The 23,768-nt window shown below is 42.0% G+C and overlaps 1 protein-coding gene across 3 annotated transcripts in view; it reads right to left on the bottom strand.

The window, feature by feature from the left end:
* The window catches only part of SNX9 (sorting nexin 9), a 121,190-nt gene that overhangs the window by 32,960 nt on the left and 64,462 nt on the right, over positions 1-23,768 (bottom strand). For all 3 annotated transcript variants that reach the window (XM_054558374.2, XM_024248364.3, XM_063725072.1), the window contains exons 5-9: positions 14,441-14,612; positions 9,457-9,604; positions 5,261-5,345; positions 1,677-1,802; positions 1,442-1,559 (exon numbers count right to left, since the gene is read on the bottom strand). In XM_054558374.2, coding sequence (XP_054414349.1) covers positions 1,442-1,559; positions 1,677-1,802; positions 5,261-5,345; positions 9,457-9,604; positions 14,441-14,612 — 649 coding nt within the window. The remainder of the gene's footprint in view (positions 1-1,441; positions 1,560-1,676; positions 1,803-5,260; positions 5,346-9,456; positions 9,605-14,440; positions 14,613-23,768) is intronic.

The raw sequence follows: 23,768 nt of genomic DNA, 5'->3' as shown, positions 1-23,768 counted from the left end.
TCCACGGCAGTGCTGACATGTTTCCATCTGGCACTGCCACCTGGCTGTGAAGAGTCGCAGGCCCTCCCTGAACTGTTTATCTCGACTCTTGCGAGTGCAGTGAGAATTCCACCGCCTCTGGTCTTCCCTGACCTTTGGGGAAAGAACCCTTCCTTCAGCCCTCCATGTTTCTTCTCCCTAGGTTCAGGTGAGCATCTCAGTGTCTCTTTCACATCTCTTACAGGCCTCTCTGGCTCTGACCTTTGAAGACCTCCTCTCACAATCCACTCCTATTTTCGCTAGTTCATGTATGTGAACATTTTCTAGCAATATACTAAAACTCTGTCTAACCTTTAAGTCTGTTTCTTCACGACATTTATTTATTTATTTATTTGAGACAAGAGTCTCGCTCTGTTGCCTGGGCTGGAGTGTGGTGGTGCAATCTCGGCTCACTGCAACCTCTGCCTCCCGGGTTCATGCCATTCTCCTGCCTCAGCCTCCCTAGGAGCTGGGACTACAGGTGCACACCACCACGCCCGGCTAATTTTTTAATAGAGACAGGGTTTCACCGTGTTAGCCAGGATGGTCTCGATTTCCTGACCTCGTGATCCGCCTGCCTTGGCCTCCCAAAGCGCTGGGATGCCACCGCACCTGGCACACAACCTTTATTTTAACAAACACAAGCTGAGTCCCTCAGTGCCTACACAGAGTAGCAGAGTCTACCCTAGGCTGGAGATTAAAAACAAACACAATTCCCTGACACAAAAACAAACCCTTTCTACCTGCATACTTACAAGGTGCTCTAGTAACACCATGGGTTACTTACCAAAATATTCTTGAGGGCGGGGGAGGGGAGGAAATGTGGCACTTAAAAAACAAGAGAAGGGAGAGGGTAATAATCAAAATAAATAGAAAATGGCACTTTTAAAAAACAAGAAAAGGGAAAGGGTAATAATCAAAATAAGCAGAAAACCCGGCAGCTTCTTCCTTCATTAACACTTAGCAGTTCTGTGGCTTCTCTGTCCAGTGCTCACTGATCTAATGAAATAATGCAGCTCATCTGCATAACCTGTTTGCATCATGTGGGTCATACGTTTTTATTTCCATTTTAGGCTATTTGAATTATTTCTATTTTTTCAGGTGTCATTTTTCACATATTTTAAATGTACACATTTCTTTCATAGAAAGGGTACAGCAACGAAGACAATGACTGTTGGAATTCAAGACACATACCAAGACCTGTGATTTGCACATTAAACGTTCTTGTTAGATGTTTAGGCAACTTCCAGATAGATGTACAACATGTAATGGTTCTCTCTTCATAGCTGTATTTAATTACTGTTTCCAACTCCTGCACCCTGCTGCTCTACAGGATGGAAAATGCCATCACTGACTTACAGGAGGATCATCTGACTGGAGTCTTTCTATTTGTCATCCTGGGTTTAGCATTACACACACTCACCTGTGACTTGTTTGTCTGGAAGAGAAGGGATTGGAATGGCTGACCCAAACTTAACCAGGAGACGCTCATATAACCAGTCAAAGTGCTTATACCTGTGGTTTACAGATCGATTAGTGTTCTACAAAATAAGGGAAAGAGAAAAGGTTACCAATGCCAACTCTAGAAAATGAAGAAAAAAGCAAGCTGCAATCAGTGATCCAAACATGATTCTGCTTTTGATAACGTGGATACTTACAGTAGGTGTTAGCTGATATTCGATGTAGCTCTTCAGACCATACATTTTGGAGCCTTTCCTGGGATCTGCTACCACACAGTCAAATGTAGAGGTAGGATAAACCCACATTGGGCCATAATCTCCAACCTATGCCAATGTTCCAGAAAGAAGTAATTTTGTTACATGGAAAAATAATAAATACAATTGATGTGAATCAGCAAGTAATTCTTTTCAGAATGAGAAGTCCTTTGGAGGGTCATTCTTGTTCCTCTTTGAAAGGTACATAAATGGTTCAATGGTTTCTGTTCCTGTTAGATATTATGTTTAAAGAACACACCTGTGGGAAACCCTTCTGCTCCCATGTGGGTAGCTCAGCCCATGGAGAGGAGACACCAGCTTCCCTCTCCCAAGGACAGTGCTGGTTACAAGCCAATGTTTCATTCTAGTCTAGCTGTCTCAAGCTACACGTGATGAAGGACTAGTTTTTAAAAATTTCGAATCTATCACAGACTAATAGTTTGGTGAAATATAACATTACACATTTTGATTTTTCAACAATACCAAATTGTCCTCAAGTTTTCCAAATATTCTCATGTTCTGTACCTATCTCATGGTGGATCAGGAACAAGCAGTTTTCAGATGGGCAACTGGTATGTGGACCATACTTTGAGTAGCACTGTTCTGGCTCATAGAAGCGATTAATCAGATTGGCCAGAGCCTGATAGCCATTGTTTTACTACTAGTGGCAGGGTAGCGGGAGGGGGAGGTACTACGTCTTAAAAGCAAGAACCAGGCTAGCTGTTTTCTTCCGTGGACTGCTATGTGCCTAAGCACAGTGGGCTGGCTCACTTCCAACCCCCAGGTATCATGTCTACCTGGGCAAGGCTTGCCTGAAGAGGGTAGGCCTCCATTCCTTTCCCACTGGCCTTCTCTTCTATCTGTGACAAGGGCAAAAGTTCACAAATTCAGGCGAGGCTTACACTAGCTCACTGGGGTTTTAGTTGTGGTGGGAGGTGAGGAAGGGAAACCAGCTAAATTCTATGTGGGGGTGTAGAGACCTTGTGTGTAAGTTTTGAGCCTGAGGATCACTTCTGCTAGGCACTGCTAGGTGACAACAGGTCTGCTGTCCCAAACCTGGTTTTTTCATCTTATTTAAAACAGCATCCAAGGCCATGGGGGCAGCTGCAGAGGAACCTGGATGCTGGAGCTCATGTACAGGCTCCTGGAATCACTTCCTGAGTCACCAATAGTCTCAAGTTGGTTCTGCCTCATTCATTTCATAAACTTTGATCATAATGACAGATTCTAGAGATTCAGACTGCAGGACAGTAGCTCTTATCAAAACACATTTCAGAGCAATAGAAGTCCTTATTATACTGAGAATGTTATCTATCTTCTTGGCTTGAAAATGAAAAATAATTGAGTTATAATCCAAGAAGAGAATGAAAAAACAAACACATGGACTGTAAAAGGACCACTGCTCAGGAAGCAGATTCACTCAGAGATTCATTCAGAGATTCAAGGAGAATGAAATAATTTATGGAACAGGTTTTATTCTTGCAGACTTGAAAAAGTACAGTAAGAAAGTAAAAAGAAAATGAGAAAAATCACACAGATTGCGCTGAAGGAAGAGAGATTTGTTAAGGCTGAGACCTCAGAGAGGCAAGGCCAGACAGACATAAAAAAGAAAAAAAGGTATACCCAGTCCTAATTTTTTTTTTTAAGTGGAAGATGGGAAAAACGGATTGGGATATAAAAGTTCAGAGGCTGTTAGGTCAGGAAGGTGACCTACTCCAAGGATAAGAGTAGTTTAAAAAGAGACTAAAATCTCTGAGAACAAATTACTATAACGCCCTCAGAGAGAGCCCAGATCCAAGAAACTAGCTGAAAGCTGCAGAGGAGATGACTTTTGGGAGCTCCCTCAGTGAGTGGGCAGGGAGCGGCAACTGTCCTTGGCTAGGGCCCAATTTCATGGGGCTCTGTTTCATGAGTGGGCCAGGTTACTGCACTTGTAGAGAAAAGAGTTAGTCTCTGCTTTCTCTGGGCCTCCTGAAGACGCAGTGGCTTTCCTCAGCTTCTTCCATGTATAGACATCCACACAGGCAGACCTGCCTACTGGGTGCATGGGTCCAGTTCTACCGGAGACTTGCCAGGCAATGAAAGGCTGGAACCCTTAGCTCTATACCACCACTGCACGCCTGGGACAAAGTCCCCTTTAAGAATCTGAGGCAGGCTGGGCACGGTGGCTTATACCTGTAATCCCAGCACTTTGGGAGGCCAATGCGGGCGGATCACAAGGTCAGGAGTTCAAGACCAGCCTGGCCAATATGGGGAAACCCCGTCTCTATTAAAAAATATAAAAAAAATTAGCTGGGCATGGTGGTGCATGCCTGTAATCCCAGCTAATAGGGAGGCTGAGGCAGGAGAATTGCTTGAACCGGGAGGCGGAGGTTGCAGTGAGCCAAGATTGCGCCACTGCACTCTAGCCTGGGTGACACAGTGAGACTCTGTCTTAAAAACAAACAAACAAAAAAACAAAACTGAGACAGAGCTGTGCGCTCTTGATTTTGAGGAGTTTTAAATGTCATGAAAAGAATAATGGTACATGTTCACTTTTTTAAGTCCAGAGAAAACAGGAAAAAAAAAATCTTTAATGTAACTACTCGGAAGTTAATTATCCCAAATATGCTTTGAGGCAAAAAGCATAAAAAGGGCTCTTGATTACAGCTCTTCAGCCTGGAGGCTTCCAGGATTTGGAGTTTTTCAAACATGCAGGCACAAGTAATTAGAGAATCTAATACTATTCCTGCAATTTTATCAAGTCTCCAAAGATTACAGAATAAGACCAAATGTTTCCTCATCCTTGATTGAGTCCAGGGTATGAGAACACTCAAGGCTTCAGGTTCCCAATCTAATTGTTACAGGGTTAAGTCAATAGGATCAGAAGATAGCTACAGTTCTCTTTTCCAGAATTTCATTGGGGAATCTACAACTAAATATCACCTAGACAGAAAATCTACCACCAATCAAAATGTGGAATGAAACCAAAGGGCTTGTGTCACCTTATGCAATAACCAAGTAATTCTAAGACAGATATTCTCAATGATGTCCTTAACTTCCAGCTTCTATTTGGTAGCTCCTTATCTCGATTTGACAGCTGGTTTACTGGAAAAAACACTATTACCAAAAACACTATTACCCATATATCTGAAAGGACACCTTATTCTGATAACATACATGTACTCTACGAGGGAAGAAACATAAATATTTGAATTGAGTTCATCAGTTAAACATACAGGGCTGGCAGAAAAAGAGTATGTAAAATACACTTCAAGACACTTTAGAAAAAAATGATCAAAATAGTATGAGTGTTTGTTCAATACTAAAAGTCTGAAAGATAAAGAATAAACAATATAATGACCAGCATTAATTTGTGTTAATTATCTTCAGTACTCCCACAACACTAACATACATTATCAGTTATTTGGGGCATTAAATATATTTAAAAATACTTTCCAAAAGATGAATAACTCACTTAGCTTTAAGGTACGGTATTAAGAAAGAGCTTAATCAGAAAGAAAGCAAACAAAAATAAACAAACTTACAATGATGGGAATTTTCTCTTTGGGTTTTGCTAGTTGTTTGGCCAACAAATACTGTTCCGTGCCAGGTTTTGCAAATCCAGGAAATCTAATCATGAATATAAATGTTCGTCAGTTTTAAGTCTTTCCTTGTAAGAATTTTACAACTCTCATCTACATTTACTTAATTTACCAGTTTTAACCTTGTCCTGTCTTTCGGGTGCACTAGAACTAGGAAACTGTGGTAAATGAAACCTAATGTAATCAGATTGTTCAATGGCCAATTAGGCATTTAATCAAGCTTGATCTGGTAAACAGAACAGTTTGACTCCAGAAGGTGTGATGTTTATGGGCACTCTATTTGCTTGGCTGCGTCTGAAACATTCTGTCACCCCAGAGTGAAGGGCAGACCTGAAAAAACGCCCCCCTAGTTCCCTGGGGCAGTGAGTAGTGAGCACGCCAATCTGAGTTGGCCACAGGGGGCAGTAGCCACGTGCTGGCATTTCCACACCCAAATTAAAGTTGCCTTTCAACAAGCTCACTCCAGAGGCCACAACTGTCCCAAAGAGGCTGTCTGCTCATCAGCATATGTGCTTGTTTCTTTTGGAATTGCCTTCAGAAGCAGTTCACGACAGCGGAAAACAAGTCTCCTTAGTAGAGACCCAAAGTGTAATCAATAAATTTGGCTATGGGGAGGGGGTGAGGTCACTTAAGACCCAAAAACTTAAATAAACTTAACTACTTCCAGAAATCACATCTATATCCAAAGGACATTTCTGAAACTGGAGGACAGCTAGAACATAGCCATCCAAAGGGCTACTGAAAAAGACAAGATTAATTTGGGTTTTAGAATTTTTCTTTTAGTAAACAGAAGAAAAGGAAGTAAAATATCTACAATGGGAAAAGGAATCTTAGTTCTACGAAGTTCCAGTCGCATTGCTTCTACTTTCATTCATGTGCCAAGCCAAAGGCCAGTGTGATGCTCTCAGGGGCCCGTGTCTTCTTTTCCTGCATTCTCAACTGACTTCCCTTGAGTCTCCTTTCTCTAGACATTTCTTTAAAACACAGCTTATACAAGAGACCAGATGTGTCCTGCAGCTGGATGGCGTGGGGTTTGAATTCTGACTCCAACACTTAGGTAGCCTTAGGGGCTGAAATCTCCTTGTGGAAGAATGAGACCAGAATGACCTACCTTCTAAGGTGATAAGGGAATTAAAGATTTATGTAAAGAGCCTAGTATGTACTCAGTACATTTCAGTCATTGGCGACTAAGTCATCCTCTCTTTGGAAGTACTCCCTGCAGCCTCAGGTAGAGTCTTCCTAGGCATTTTGAGCATATTTTGTGATTCTATTCATTACACCTGACTGCCGCTATCCATGTACCTATTACAGCAGCCAGAGTGACTCAGAGGAAGCATTTGTGTTTTCAGGACCTGGAGGAGTTTTGGGAGTATAATGAATGCTTAATGAATTAGGCTAACCTGCAACATTTTTATTTATTAATTACTTTATTTTATTTCTTTATTTTTTTGAGATAGAGTCTCACTCTGTCGCCAGGCTGGAGTATAGTGGCGTGATCTCGGCTCACTGTAACCTCCACCTCCTGGTTCAAGCGGTTCTCCTGCCTCAGTCTCCCAAGTAGCTGGGATTATAGGCACGCTTCTGTGGGGATTATATATCATGACAACTCCTTGACCAGCTTGTAAGCATTTCACTTTTTGGGCACTGTTATGGACCACAGAAAAATTTGAGGACAGCAATGTATTAATTATTTCAGCATCATCAAGATGTCTTTTTTTTTTTTTTTTTTTTGTTTGAGACAGAGTCTCTCTGTGTCACCTGGGCTGGAGTGCAGTGGTGCCATCTCAGCCCACTGCAACCTCCGCCTCCCGGGTTCAAGCGATTCTCCTGCCTCAGCCTTCCAAGTAGCTAGGATTACAGGCACGCCACCACGCCCAGCTAATTTTTTATATTTTTGGTACAGATTGAGGTTTCACCATGTTGGCCAGGCTGGTCTCGAATTCCTGACCTCGTGATCTGCCTGCCTCGGCCTCCCAAAGTGCTAGGATTACAGACATGAGCCACTGCACCCGGCCCAAGGTGAATTCTTATAGTGCTCAAGTATATTTAATTTCAGATCTCTTTTTCTAGTATAAGATTTATGTTCCATGACTAGAATACAGCTGTCATATAAAATGGATTACTTGCTGAAAAAGTGTTAATACTTAAAAATATTTTTTATAATTGTTTTAAGTTTAAGTGACTCATTTATACAGTTTAGTTAAATACAAATACACAGGGTTTTAAATTGTTCACAGCACTACAGAGAGACAGAGATGCCTCAGAGGCACAGGTTGAAGTTAGGACTGCTTTAATGTGGTTTCAAGCCTGGAATGATATTTTAGAGCAGAAAGAATTCTTAAAGCCAACCTCCTTGCTTTCGAGATGAAGAAACTGAGGTTCCAACAGGTCATGAAACTTGCCTAAGGTTATAAGCAAATCAGAGAGCAAGTGTGGAGCAGAGGAGAGCACCAAAAACCAGAGTCAGAGACCCCCAGGCATGAGCTGGAACCTCACTCATCAGCCATGAAAACGTGGCCACTCATTTTTCTCAGTCTCTGCTTCCTTTGTTTTCAAAATGGGGCTAATTTATATGAATTTTCAATACACCTTATATTCACATTTAAAGAACAGCTGACAATGATGCACATCACTACTGACCATGACTGAAAACTTCAAATTTGACTCTGAAACAAGACACAGTTGACTAACAAGACAGAGAATTATTCATTTTATTATGCATGCAATTGAGCAGGAAAATATATAATGGAAGAAACTGGGTAAAAGGCAGCAAAAGCGTGCAGTCAAAAGAGAACTCATTTAATCGCTGAAGCTATTTAAATATACTTTGGAGAACTTGTAGGCCTTATTAAACTAGATCTAGACCTAGATCTTGATGTCTAAATATATGTCAAATGTTATGTTTTTAATTTTTCCAGACACAGATTAACATTCTTTGATATCTGCTTTGAATCATGGAATTGGAATACTGGGGAAAAGTATTAGTAATTTCAAAAAATAAATTAAACATAACTGCTGGAAGAAGAGTACTTGAAAATTCTGATGGAAGTCATAAATTATTAATATATCTCCTTCAAGCTACACTGGCATAAACTACAGCCTTATTTAGGTCTCTAAAGAATCCTACAGTGCTATGTCCACGGTCACTGGTGCCCACATGCTTTCCTGTTAAGTAGGGTATCTACAACTACTGTTAAAAACTTTTTTTTTTTTTTTTTTTTGTCTAGGTGTGGTGGCTCAAGCCTGTAATCCCAGCACTTTGGGAGGTAGAGGCGGGCAGATCACTTGAGACCAGGAGCTTGAGACCAGCCTGGACAATGTGGTAAAACCTCATCTCTACTAAAAATACAAAAATTAGTTGGGCGCAGCGGTACACGTTTGTAATCCCAGCTATTCAGGTGGCTGAGGCACGAGAATCGCTTGAACCCGGGAGGTGGGGGTTGCAGTGAGCCAAGATCGCACCACTGCACTTCAGCCTGGGTGACAGAGCGAGACGCCTGTCTCAAAACAAAAAAATAAAACACAACACTTTTTTTTTTGTTTTAAATCTAAGAGAAACCTAAGCTAAAACAAAGCTCTAGACCATGTTTTTAGGCGCAGGAGCTGAAACATGTGCTTTGGCGCCTGAGGGCCTGGCTTCCTGACTGGAACACTCGGATGCGTCTCTCTGGGCAGCAGTTTGCCTGCAGTAAAACAGGGGTTTTATGTACCACAAAGGGATATGAGGGCTACATGCGAATGATACAAACCACTCTGCACAATGCGTGGCACGTGGCAAGTGATTAACAAAGTAGTAAAACATTTAAAACAGAGTTGTTATTATTATTCTTTTTAGCTTTCCTGTGACATTAGCAATGAAACCTTAATATGTCATAAATTGATAAAGGTAGAAGTAATGAAAACAATTTGGGAAATCATTAAATAAAATAAATATTTCACTTATTAACCTTGTAAATCAAAAATCCTTTTTTTAAGTAAGCTTCTCAGTTAAGATCCAAATAAAAATAACTGAATCATATCCAAAACTTAGGAGATCATTGGAAAGGGAAAAGGCCAGCTGCCTCTTGGTAGGGTTTATACTTTGTATTAATGTGTACTTCTACCACGGCCCTGATTCCCCAGCTCCCCTTTAAACTTACTTGTTAAGGGGAATTTTCATGGATGAGGAACTAGCACGACTGTTTCCTCGCTGAGCACCGCCTGCATCAGCTGACTCTGAATCCTTAAAGTAGGAAGAGGATTTGGGCCCATCCCAGTCTTCATCCCAGTCATCATCATCACCAGTTGCTAGAGGTGAAAATGGAAGATCATCAGTTAAAAAAAAAAAAAAGACCAAAATAAAAATGAAATTACTTAATTTTCTGACAGTAACTACCTACTGGGCAAATCAATTTTTTTTTTGATGGAGAAAAGGGTACAGTATAGGAGTATAATATGGATGTTAAGAGTAAAGGCTGTGTAGTCAATTTTAAGGCTTGAATTACAGATTCTTTTAGTGTAAAAGACAAATCAGAAGCAACTTAAAGAGGGCTGTCAGATTAATTTTTAATTTTTGACACAGGCACCGAGATGACACAATGGAGAAAGGGCAGTGTCTTTAATAAGTCGTGCTGGGAAAACCAGGTATCTACATGCAAAAGAATAAAACTGGACCTTGTCTTACACCACACACACAAAATCAACTTAAAATAGATTACAGACCTAAATGGAAGACCTGAAAACCACACAACTCCTACAAGGAAACTCCTTGGCGCTGGCCTTGGCAACTGTTTTTTTTGAGTATTACACCAAAAGCACAGGCAACAAAGTCAAAAATAACAGGCGGGACTACATGGAACTAAAAAGCTTCTGAACAGCAAAGGAAACAATCGAAATGAAAAGGTAGCCTATGGGCTGGTGTAGGGAGACCCCCTGAAACTATTGCTACGGAATAAAAGATGAAATACTCCTGATTATTGTAAATACAAAATTGCATGCAGGATTGTGTAAAGACAATGCCAGGTTGCACTGCCAGAATGAGCCAACAGCGCGTGATGTGCTTCCCTCTGCAGAGAGCCTATGAATGGACGTGCAGTCAGAGAGGTTTCCCATCACCAAGATTCCTATCCCAGAAAGGCAGATGTTCATAGCTCTGGGAATGGAAAGTGACCCTTGTGGAGAGCCTATAAACGGACACATGGGGGGCGCCGTCCATATGGATAAGATCAGGCTATAAACGCCCTCATCTTGCCAGGGCTCTTCTAGGCCTCCTCAGGGTTAAGGCATACTCCCTACTGAGAATTTCTGGTCTAACAGGTTGTCTAGCTTCACGCCCTATTTCTATGGATTGTTTGTAACCAGCTTTTGCTGCAACTGTTACTGCTGATTACTATCTTGCTAATCATAGGTTATGGAAAGACTGTGTTTCTGTTTTAAGGCTCTGTTAGAAATTACTGAGGCACACAGTATATTGTAAATTCTTATCTCTGTTTACTGTACTTCTGCATACAGATGTTATGTTAAAGAATTACGTCATCCCCATGTGACCATCTCACCTCATAATCAAATGACCCTAAATCCCTCACTAACCTACCCCTGCCCTCACTAAACTTAATAATAAATGCTGGTATATCCAGTGCATTGCTGGCACTGTGGGACCAGAAGGCGGTGACCCCCCGGACCCAGCTTTTGCTATCTTGTGTGTGTCTATTATTTCTCAACCTGCCGATCCACCTGGGAACAAAAAGAGAACCCCGTTGCATTGTGGGCTGCTGGCCAGATCCCGCAATAGGCTGGGAGAAAATATTTGCGAGCCATGTATCTGATAACCTGTTAATATTCAAAACATGTAAGGAACCTGCACAATTCAATAGCAAAAAAAAAAAAAAAAAAAGCTCAATTAAAAAATGGACAAAGGACCCAAATTGACATTTTTCCAAAAAAGACCAAAAAATGGCCAAGAGGTATATGAAAACGCACTCAACATCACACACAAAGAAAAATACCACGTGACCTTATTTACATGTGGAACTTTTAACAGGTCTTTAAAAAAATCTAAAAAACTTACAGAAGCAGAGAGTAGAAAGGTGGTTACCAAGGGCAGGGAGAGGGGGAACTAGGGAGACGTAGGTCAAAGGTACAAAGTTGCAGTCATGTAGGATAGGTCTAGAGATCTCATGTACAGCATGAGGACTACAGTTAATGATATTGCATTATATATGGGAAACTTGCTGAGGGAGATTTCAGGTGCTCTTACCACACACACATCCACATGCACGTGCACATACACACACGCACTTAGGTAACCATGTGAGGTGAGGGATATGTTAAGTGCTTGGCTGTAGTAATGATTTCAGTATATACGTGTATATTACAACATCACTCTGTATACCTCAAATATAGATAATTTTTTTTTTTGAGATGGAGTCTCACTTTGTCACCTGGGCTAGAGTGCAGTGGTGCGATCTTGGCTCCCTGCAAGCTCTGCCTCTCGGGTTCATGCCATTCTCCTGCCTCAGCTTCCTGAGTAGCTGGGACTACAGGCGCCCGCCACCACACCCGGCTAATTTTTTTTCTATTTTTAGTAGAGATGGGGTTTCACCATGTTAGCCAGGATGGCCTCGATCTCCTGACCTCGTGATCCGCCTGCCTCAGCCTCCCAAAGTGCTGGGATTACAGGCGTGAAAATATAGATAATTTTTTTAAAGGGCTGTGAGTCCACATCACTTCAGATAAATGCAGACTGTAAGAATGTTAAGTGGTACACAGTAGAAAAGACTTCTAGAGGCCTAGCCACTGATAAATCTAGTCTTATACATTTACAAATAAGCAGAATACCCTTTAATTCTAGAGGCTTGGGGAGGACGAAAGGGATGACAGATCTTTGAAAAGCAGCTGTTTAACACTAACAATAAAGGGGAGAGAAGGGCAATGAAGGGCACATTAAAAAGACCGGGTTGGGGTGTGGGAGAAAAAGGGAAAGAGAAAAAGATGAAAGTGAAGAAGTAATTAAGCAGCATCAGTAGCTACTATTCTGACAATAATCCCTGTGTCAGATAAGGTACTGTGGGCCCACCTCCTTCTCCTTCCTCCCCCACTCTAATGGCCTGAGTGTCTTTAGTGTCAGGCCCTAAGAGTGCCATTATGGAGAAGCCGAGAGACAAATGCCAAATGGGAGAAGAACAAATTATGAGAAGGATGTGGGCCAAGTGACCAGAGAGCCAGACACCAGGAGTCTCCCAATGCTTCTACCCAGCCCACACCCCTGGTCCTGCTGACAGGCAGCTGCTGTCTACGACTGCCAGCCTTCAGCCAGGACCTGCAACCCTTCTTTGGGCTTACGAGTGAGGTCCTTGCTGTTAAGAACAGACATTCAATTCTTGGCCCAATGTGCTTACAGAGGAGACAGGGTTCAGGGATTGTTAAAAAATAATGGGAGACTATCTTTTTATTTAATTTCAGATCAGACATAAATACCCTTAATTCCCAAATTATTTCCCATTCCATACATTTCTCTTCTGCCTCAGTATTTCTATTCATAGCCTAGTCAAACAGGAAGTTAAAACAGTGAATGCAGAGGTCTTAAACCAGCAGGATGAGCCACATCCCATCCACATACACGTTTATGGCTCAAGATTTTAAAACAAACATGTTAGCTGCTGAGATGTTAAAATGAGAAGGTGACAAATAACCAAGACTTCTCATCTCTCTGAAGATGTGGAGATCAGAACGTGGGCTCAGCTTCCCTGCAGATGCAGTGATCCATGGGCGACAGCAGGGGCCCTCAGCCTTCTGCAGCCTCCACCGCCCATTCTGCTTTTACTTTACCAACCCAGCGTTTGAAACTGTGACTTTACACAGATAAGTAAGACTGAACTAAAGTTAGAGTTAATGACCATCTACATTTGGATCCAGGTTTGCTACTAGTGAATAAGGGCAACTGCGAGCAGTTCTTTTGAATAAAATCTATTTTCAACTCAATGACCCAGAGTGGTACTGTGAGGTAAGAAAGAGCTATCTGGTCTGTGTCCCCAGTTCCCGGCACAGAGCTCCTAAAACTCTTGTAACTTCCTGAATGTTAGGTGTGCAAGGTGCATCTTTTGTTCTGATATTTGGTCTCTGACCCTGGCTCCTGACACAGATCTCCTAACCCTTGGAATTTCCCGGGTGGTAGGAGCATCTTTTGTTCGAATGAGGTGACTCCTGGTGGGATGGGAGCTGGTCAACAGAAGGACCAAGCCAGGATTAGAAGCTTGGAACTTCCAGCTCCACCTCCCATTCTCTGGGAAGAAAAGTGGGGCCAGAGGTGGAGTTAATAATCAATCATGCCGGCCAGGCATAGTGGCTCACGCCTGTAATCCCAGCACTTTGGGAGGCTGAGGCAGGTGGATCACCTGAGGTCAGGAGTTTGAGACCAGCCTGGCCAACATGGTGAAACCTTGCCTCTACTAAAAATACAAAAAATCAGCCGGGTGTGGTGGTGGGCAGTGGGCGCCTGTAATCCCAGCTACTCAGGAGACTGAGGCGAGAGAATCACTTGAACCTGGGAGGCGGAGGTTGCAGTGAGCCGAGATTGCGCCACTGCACTCCAGCCTGGGCAACGAGAGCAAAACTCTGTCTCAAAGAATAATAATAACAATAATCGATCATGCCTATGTGATGAAACCGCCGTAAAAATCCTTGAGCTACAGGAAAAGAGATTCTGGGGTGCTGAACATGTAGGGGCACCTGGGGCAGGGGGGCATGGAAGCTCCGTGTCCCTTCCCCATGCCTTGCCCTTCATCTCTTCATCTGGCTCTTTATTTGCATCCTGTAAATTGCGCTTTGTAATAAACTGACAGTAGTGAGTAAAGTGTTTCCCTGAGTTCTGTGAGCCGCTCCAGCAGATTAATTGAACCCAAGGTGGGGGTGGTGGGAACCCCCTTGATCTGACTCCAGGTAGACAGCGTCATGACTGTAGGACACTCAGTTGGTGTCTGCTGCACAGCTGCTTGGTGGGTGGGGCAATCCTCCCTTCCCATGCTGTGGTCACAAAACTGTTCTGTGTTGTGCTGAGTGTGGGAACAGCAAAAACAGTTCGGTCTTCCCTGTCTCTCCCACTCAGCCATGGGCGGGCAGGGTGGGACCTCGCACCCCTCTCCTCACCTGGTCCTTGGTAGGCCTGGGGGTGGCCGAAGGCAGTGTCCCAGTTGTTGGGAGTGTTTGTGTTTCTCTGGGCTCCAGCCCCCTCTGGCTGGGCCCCCCAGCCTTCTGAGCTTTCCCAGTTCCCAGATTTGGAGGCACTCCAGGCTGACCAGGGGTCATTGCCACTGCCAACCTATTGAGAGGGGTAAAAAGAAGGAGAATTTTTGTGACTTTTGGAAACCATGACTCAATTCAATAATGAACTGACACAATTGAATACAACAGGAGTGCTAAATAAATTTAATAGAAATGTATTCAAAACAATTTTACATACATAATATTTTAATTTCCAAACACGTAGGAAAGCACAAAAGGTAGCATCAATCTAATTTTACTGACGTGAACACATTTTACCGTATTTGCTTAGGAACTAGGAACTTTGAAAACAGCAAGAAAGAAACTATCAGACGCAGCTACAGCCCTCTCTTTCTTTCTCTCCAGAAGTAATCACTACTTTTCTGAACCTGTATCCATTCCTATGTGTGTTTTCATACTTCAGCTGCACATGTACATTCACAAACTGCTTTATATTTTTAAAACTGATCTAAAGGATGTCATACTGTATGTATCTCTTTGCAAGTTTTCTTTTTCCCACTCAACATTATGTTTTTGAGATTATACATGCTGATAATGAGGACCTATTTCTAACTGCTTTATAGCAATCTGTTGTATTTTTAAGTAGGTTTTTTAATTTGAAAAAGAATACATGTATAATAAAAAAATTCAAACAATAAAAGTATATGCAATTTGAGAAATATGCCTAACATCTTGAGATGCTAGTCATTCTAAGGAACTACTCTACTACTGTCAAAAGACACAAAATTACAACAAATTCAGTTACAGATCGACTTGGCTTTTACTTGAGATTCATGAATCTGGGCAGCCTCCTTCCCACAATCTAGAACGAGCACTCCCACTGGGCATTAACAGAACACTCAGTTTTTAAAGATGGCTTAATAAGGAAAGAGAATAACAGAAAAAAAGTTGATGGTTAACATCAGTTTACTTCAGGTTACTTTTTCGTAAGGGTTAAAGCAGAGGGGACTCCTTATTATGCTAACTCAGGTAGACTGGGATCTCCTGTTCTCGAGAAAAAAATCAGTTTGTTTTGGGACCTATCTGCTTCCTTCAAGTTTCAGTTTGACTATGGAGCATCTAGCACAAGGGACTCCATTCTGGTTTGGCCTGGTCTGCTGGGGCCTAGTGCAGGAACTCTGAAACAACGGCGTACTATAATTTTTGCTTCATGCTACTAACAAATTCCTTGTATATACTTACTCAAACATCCCATGGACAGAGATAGATCCTTTTTGTTTTTAAACACTAAGTTGGCCTAAATTATATTATTTTTGCTCGGTATTTTTTTTTTTTTTTCTCTTAACAGCATAAAACATTCTGCAAGGTACATCAGCACATATGGACACAATATTCTTTCACATTGTCTCCATAAAATTCCATTGTATATATTTCCTACAACTTGACCAGTATATGCTGATGTTCATTTATCTTGTTTTCAGTCTTTGGGTACTATAAATAATACCGTGTGATCAGACAGACCAAAACAGACACCGCTTTATCAACTAAGATGGATCCTAAGGTTAAGGGAATAGAGCAACTTTCTAAATTACTAGGGCTCTAAACTCACTAAGAACAGGAGCTATCAGACCCCTCCTAACTCTGATTTACAACCCAGACCAAGACAACTCTGACTGGGCAGAGGACTGGCCTTAGAAACATTTTCTTCTGACAAGCAACTGCAGGCCTTAAAGCCAGTTTCAGCAGCTCGCGGAGGCTGTGCACAAACTGTGTCCCACAGTTCACCTTTTCACATAAAGAGCCCAATTCCACCTCATTTTAATGCTAAAATCTCACCTCAAAGTGAACAAGGATGTATGTTACATATGTTTACCCACTGCACATGCTCTTGACTCCTCTCATACGTATGTATCGCTTTGCCCCCAAACTCCTAAATATATGTGACTCTAGTGTGATATAGGCTCTGCGAGGCATAAAACCCAATGTGTCCCTTCATCTTCAGCACACACCAGAAAAGGTCTCTTCCCAGTCTGTAAACTGTTACTGCCTATAAACCTCTCCTTTCTATTAATCAGCCATTCTGGTGATCCTTTAGATGAAAACTGCAATCCAAAAGGTCTCTGAAATTTCCAGAAGAAAAAATGCTAGGCTTAAGGAGACTGTGTATTTAGAACCGATGGATTTTGTCAAATTGCTTTTCAAAGAGAATGCAATAACATTCCCACAGTCTGACAACTGTCATGCTGAGGGGTTTTGTCTTACATAGAAAGGGACTTTCATACTTCTTTTTAAAAAGTATTTCTCTCCCATAATTCCTTTGAGTAATTTAATAGTTTAATTATTAATCTTACAAACAAAATTTTGGAATGGGAAATAGATGGCACCCAATCTCAAAAAATATTCCAGTAGAGAGTACACTTAGCACCTCTTAGCCCTGCCCCCACCATCCCACCCTTGAGGCAAATACAGTTTTTTGTTAGCTTGATTTTTTTTTTTTTTAACATTTAAATCTTGTATCTGTCTGGAACTGAGTTAAGTAAAACAAATAATATAGGGGCCGGGCACAGTGGCTCATGCCTATAATCCTAGCACTTTCGGAGGCCGAGGCGGGAGGATCACCTGAGGTCAGGAGTTTGAGATCAGCCTGGCCAACATGGTGAAACCCCATCTCTAATAAAAATACAAAAATTAGTCAGGTGTAGTGGTGGGCGCCTGTAATCCCAGCTACTTGGGAGGCTGAGGCAGGAGAATCGCTTGAATCCAGGAGGCGGAGATTGCAATGAGCTGAGATCAAGCCACTGCACTCCAGACTGGGCGACAGAGAGAGACTCTGTCTCAAAAAAATAAAGAAATAAAAAAAAAGAAAGAAAATAAAAGAAAAGAAAAGTGAAAAGAAAAGAAAAAGAAATAATACAGGGATCCAGCTGAACATCTTTGTCCTCAGTCGGTCACCCTAATACCACTTCATGAACAATCCATCTTTCCCCCATGATTTGAAATGCCACCTTCATCACATATCAGATTTGGGTCTATAGGTGGACTCTCTTGTTTCTTAGTGATCTATTTGTACTAGTACCACACTTCCATAGAAAAACCATCAATACTTTAGCATAACATCTCTTAGCTGTTTATTTTTATGTATAAACTTTAGCATCAGCTTAATATTTAAGCTAAAACAATCTGAACTTTCACATTAGAATGTTGAGTTAAAATACTGATTTTCATTTGAATCAGTTTACTGAATTCATAGAAAATTGATTAAAATTATTCACTTTTACTCCACAATTTCAGTACCGAATCTATTTCATAACATGAAATAGCAAGTCTTCCCCTTTGAGTCTTATACACACACACAAATGGTGCTAGTTAAAAAAAGAAAAAAATATATTTGCAAGAAAATTACCCACCCTGTCTAATATAGCCCCTAATGTTGTAGGACACCCTAGTGGCTCTTCACCAACTGACACATGGGGCAGACAACTGGCTGTCACGTGCCAGGTGCATCAAAAACAGACGACATGCTTTTCATGTGCAAGTATGATGTCATTCTACTGCCCTATATACCTCTAAGGAAAAAACTGAAGTTATTTGTTATTTTGCTCTATGTCAAATACTAACAGGAGAAAGATGTGTCATCCACAAGACTGTGACTTCTCAAACACACAGCTTACAAGGTGACATTCGGCTTCGGGATGGACTCTCAGATGACCCCAGTGGACACTGGAAATGAAGGCGATCATGCTGAGGGCCTGGCAGTCACACTTCAGCTAAGAAAAACCCTTCCTTCTACAGTTTTCTTTAAGGAAATGTAGTTTTATTCTATTTAGCAATACATTCTGTGTCCTCCAAACTCTAAGTTACAAGGTTTTGTTTTTCAAATAAGAAGATGAAAAAGTACCAAAGTTTGGGACACTAGGGACAGACTATCATTGGTACAGCAGCCTCAGCCTGGTTTCCATCAAGGACCAGCTGTGAAATGGAGGGGCTCAGAGGGCCACAGTCAGAAGCCTAGTGAGTTGGAATTCCATTAACAGCTCTACCTCTCTCCCGCTGTGTAACCTCGGGCTAGAGTTCAGAAGTGAGCGGTCTGGATTCAGAAGACTGTCAGAAGCTAAGTGAGGTACACCACAAAGGAACACAGGACTGTGAGCTAGAACAGAAGAGTGAATGTTCGCTGGGGCCTTCCAGAAGACAGTACAGTCTTAGCAAACTGGCCAGGAAGGATTTTCATCAAGATGGAGGAAAAACCTGGAGGTGAACTATTCATAGCAACTGTCCTCAAAAAATTAAAATCCATTTAATTAGGACAGAAACAAATAATTGTTCTTTGAAAATCACTGGGTTAATAATTTACAGGTGTGTAATAACTGTCATACTGGTTGGTTATGTATGTGATCTTAGCTCTCCACCTAGGTTATGAAATCTTTGTGGGTATGTTTGTTTCTATCTCTTTGGTTTTTTTTTTTCCTGTAACATTCTCTTTATCTTGTTTCAACCCAACTCCTGCTGACAACACATTTCTCCAAACCCTACCAACTGGAGATCTTTCCTGCAGCTTCCGCCACGGCCCTCGGACTCAGTTCCTCAGCAGATGGCCTTTTACTGCCCTGGCAGGTCCCTTCCCCTCTTAACTGTAACCAGTCACCGGCTTTCCCTCTGAACCCATCCTTCCGATACGTCGGTCTCAACCCCCAAATCCCCTTGGTAGTTCCCTAACTACAGACACCTCGTCATGGTAAAACCTATTCTGCTCCTGGGCTGAGGCTTCCATCCTGCGGCGCCTCTCTGTCCTTTCCTTCCACCTTTCCCTCCGCTTCTTCTCCACTGAGCAGCATCTTCATCCTCTTTCTCTTCCCACCCCTTATTTTGCGAAGCTCTTCTTGACTTAACTGTCCATCATGGGTAATTAAAATCCCTTCATTAGCACTCAGTGCCCCTGGAGTCAGCTCCAAGCTTCCTGTGGCTCAATCAGGAGTTTCTTCAGCGCAGGTCCCAACTTTGCCTGGTGCTGCATTCCCCATTCTCCCTACCTGCCACTAACCTTCACTCTGAAGCTTCAAACTTCACACATTTCCCCAAACTTTTCTACATCTCTGCTGTTCCTCACACTATACTGTACTCTTATCTGCACACCTCATCTTCCTCAATATAACAAAGTCCTACCCCATCAAAAGGGCTCTGGCCTTACCACAGCCTGCTGGCTGACATCCAGTCACCTCCTTTCACTTTCTTCATTATTTGCAAATCAGATGGTCAGTCCCACCAGTCAATCAGGGGGACAGCTCTGTCTTACCTGGAGAATGTTTCCCCCAAAAGATTCTCCAAATGCCTTGCATAAAGTGGCAAGGACTCAAATATTTTAAATGTGATGTTCTCAGTCATTTGTATGAAATACATCTTACTCTCTGTCAGACCTCTAGGCTTCATGACATGATCACCAAAAGGAGGGAATCAGATTTGCCTTATATATACTAACTTGAGTCTGTTCGAAAAAATTAACTTGTTGTGGTCGATCACAGAATAAGTGATTTTCAGCATGTGACTACAGAAAAAATGATTTTTGGCTGGGCACGGCGGCTCACATCTGTAATCCCAACATTTTGGGAGGCTGAGGCAGGAGGATCACTTGAGGTCAGGAGTTCGAGACCAGCCTAGCCAACATGGTGAAACCCCATCTCTATTAAAAATACACAAATTAGCCGGGTGTGGTGGCAGGAGCCTATAATCCCAGCTACTTGGGAGGCTGAAGCAGGAGAATGGCTTGAACCTGGAAGGCGGAGGTTGCAGTGAGCCGAGATCATACCACCGTACTCCAGCCTGGGCGACAGAGTGAGACTGTCTCAAAAAAAAAAAAAAAAAAAAAGAGAGAAAGAAAAAAATAATTTTTAGTATGTGACACTATAAGTACTCTTAAAATAACAGTCTGAGTTCTGAAAGTGGAATCAGCTCACCATAGAAAAGCTGGACGATACAGACAGGCACAGGAGATGGAGGGATGGGCAAATATGAGAGAAAGCAAGAGCAGTAAAATGGGAATGGTAAAATCTAGAAGGTGGGTATATGATTATTCACTATGAAATTCATTTAACTTTTCTATGCTTGAAATTTTAACAAACATTGGAAAATGCAACAAACAAAATCGACATACACAATCACTCTCGTCTGAGCTCCATTAGAAGGACACAGAGAAGGGCTGTGTCCATCAGGGTAACCTGCCATTTCCTGCTGGGGTAAACGCTTTGTAAATTAAGTATCGGTTGAATGAATACACTCCTAAAGCATGTCTGCTTTGGTCTCTGGGACACATTTAAATCTATGTAATCACCACAGGTAGATGACTATGTCCAACTCTCTTCCTAACTCCCACCCCAACTAAATCAAATGCTCCTTTAGGGCCAGGAGCAATATACTAACAAATTCACTGGTTTAACGTTCTAAATTTAAAAGCTATCCTCTCCTCATAATGCAAATAGAGAAATACATTTATGCAGGCTTGACATTGGGAGACTTATTTAAACACATTCACTCAAAGGATTTACAGCACTAGCTAAATTTCTTCAGGAAGTGACCACTGGACCACAGAACAGACTGAGAATGGCCACGAGGGGTGGGGGAGATGGACACACACACCTGTGGTGCTGCTGTGTGGTGAGTGTAGGAAAGCTACACATGATACAAATATATGAGATAAAAATGGGCAAGACGAATCCTGGTACACTAGGTGGAGTTTAACTCCCTTTAGGAAGCTATTGGAATTGACTCAAGTAATCATTATACCACATGGGTATAGTGGTTAAGAACTTAGGCTCAAAGCCTGCTATCTGGGTTTGAATCCCAGCTTTATCACTTACCACTAGCTGTGTGGCCTTGGGCAATTTACTTAGCTCTCTTAGCCCCCACACTTATACAATGGGTATAATATTATCCTCCTGTAAGGATTAAATCACATAATGCATACAAAGCATCTAGCCCACAGTATGCATTCAGTAGAGGTTATCTTAATATGTGAGGGCTCATCTAAAATATAAAGAAAAGAATAAAGACTAGCATTTCTTTGAGTAAATCCCAATCTAAGTAACATACCTATTAGTTTATGCTATGCAGGAAAAGATCAGACAGTTAGATTTACAAATAGCTGCACAGCTGGGTCATATTAAGAGAGACTTTTAATTGAAGAGATAACAGGCTTAAGATATTTTCTACTCTAGCCAATGTTCTGTTCCCTTCAGATACATAAAAGAGGAAGAAGACAGAAATATTTTTACTGTAAAGGTCAACAGCAACTCCTAATTCTTGGGACTTTCGGCACAAATATTTTCTGTTGCTAAATGCTGAGATCTTGACTTTTCAAAACCTAAGTTTTACTCTAACAAACCAGACTACAATGATCTGGCTGAAGGATCCTTTGGTGTCTGACTTTTTTTTTTTTTTGAGACAGGGTCTTGCTCTGTCACCCAGGCTGGAGTGCAGTGGTGCGATCTCGGCTCACTGCCAACCTCTGCCTCCCAGGTTCAAGCAATTCTCCTGCCTCAGCCTCCCAAGTAGCTGGGATTACAGGGGTGCATCACCACACCCAGCTAATTTTTGTATTTTTAGTAGAGATGGGGTTTCACCATGTTGGCCAGGCTGGTCTCGAACTCCTGACCTCAGGTAATCCGCCTGCCTCTGCCTCCCAAAGTGCTGGGATTACAGGTGTGAGCCACTGCGCCTGATGTCTCTGACATTTTTGTTCTCCATCCCCACAACCCCTTTGGTCTCTCAACTGCAGACATTTGGTCATGCAATAATCCCCTCGGCTCCTTCACTCAGGTTTCCAATGCTGAGATGCCTCTTCGTTTCTTTCCTTACACCTTCCCTACCTCTCGAATTTTTACAGGACAATGTCTTCATTCTCCTCTTCTTTTCCCTCTCTCCGTGGTACCACACTCCTCCTCACAGTCAACCAGAGTTAAAGACCTTTCATTAGATCTCACTGCCCATGGGATAAATTTAGTAATCAAGCCTCCTCTAAGAGGCCTCCACGGTGTAAATCCTCATGATCTTCCCACTTCCTACATATTCCACATCCCACATCACCATGCCCCAAGAAGAGTTCCTGTAAGATACTTTACCTGACATAATCACTTCACCTGGGGAAAAAAGATGACTTTTAGGGTTCATTAAATGTTTATTTCCTCTTGTGTTCAAGTTTGAAATTTACCTTATATATGGAAGAAGGAGAAGGAGAAGGAGAAGAAGGTGGTGACTGGCTGAGACTTTCGACACAACCAATCTGAGCCAAAATATCCACCTTAAAATAAAAAAGGTGCCCAGTGAACAAGAGTGAAAGAGCAGGTCAAAGTTTTTAACCAAAACCAGCACATTCATGGCAGGACCAAATTCTCCAGAAAACTCTAGCATGTCACTCACTCACAAACATTACATGCAAAAAGCCCCAACTGTGTAGCAATGGGTTATCTTCAATGCATTATATTTTCTAAAGTCTGTTGTTTGGTATCATGATACAGTATTAATGAAACCCTAAAAATAACTATAAGCAGCACAGAAAGAATGGAACAAGTATCATGCAAGTCATACAGCCAGAGAAACAAAACTCCAGAGGAAAAAACAGAAATAGCCAAGTTTAAAAAAATGTTAATATTCTGAACCTTTTGCTTTCAGAGGCATTAGGCATGTATGTGAGAGAGTCCAGACAAAATAAGCAAAGCCACCTGGTCAACTTGAAGCTAACCACAGAGCCACAGTGAATCCTACCAATCGCAGCTGTGAATGACACAACAGCCCAGCTGGTCTGTGAACACAGGAGCAAAGGCCAATGTCTCCCGGTGTGTGCTCTTAGGGTCTAACTGGCCTACAATACAGCATCTTGTGAGAAGATGTAACTGACTGATGCCCTTCCATGAAGCCAATTGATGGGTAAACTGCAGCAGATGTGTTAAGAGGACCACTCTGGAGCCCAGCTTCCAGGCTTCAAATCCCGGTTCCACAACTGTCCTGTAGGGAAGTCAGTACTACAAACATTTATATAGTGGACGACAGCGTCCTTTTCAGGGGCAACTCTCTTGTGAAATAAGCGGTGGTATTATTCTTACCTAAGAGATGAAAATAAACTTGGAGTTGAAAATCAGTTAATATGCAAAGCAGACAACAAAGATGGAGTAACAGCGACCCAGTTTATGCTCCCATTGAAAACTAAAAACATGATGAAATACAGGAAACCGTGTTCAAATCACTGGACACCAGACAGTGAAGA

This window comes from Pongo abelii, chromosome 5 (genome assembly GCF_028885655.2).
Source record: "Pongo abelii isolate AG06213 chromosome 5, NHGRI_mPonAbe1-v2.0_pri, whole genome shotgun sequence".
NCBI lineage: Eukaryota > Metazoa > Chordata > Mammalia > Primates > Hominidae > Pongo > Pongo abelii.
Note: the sequence above shows the minus strand (reverse complement) of the source record. Positions and strands in the feature narration are given on the sequence as shown.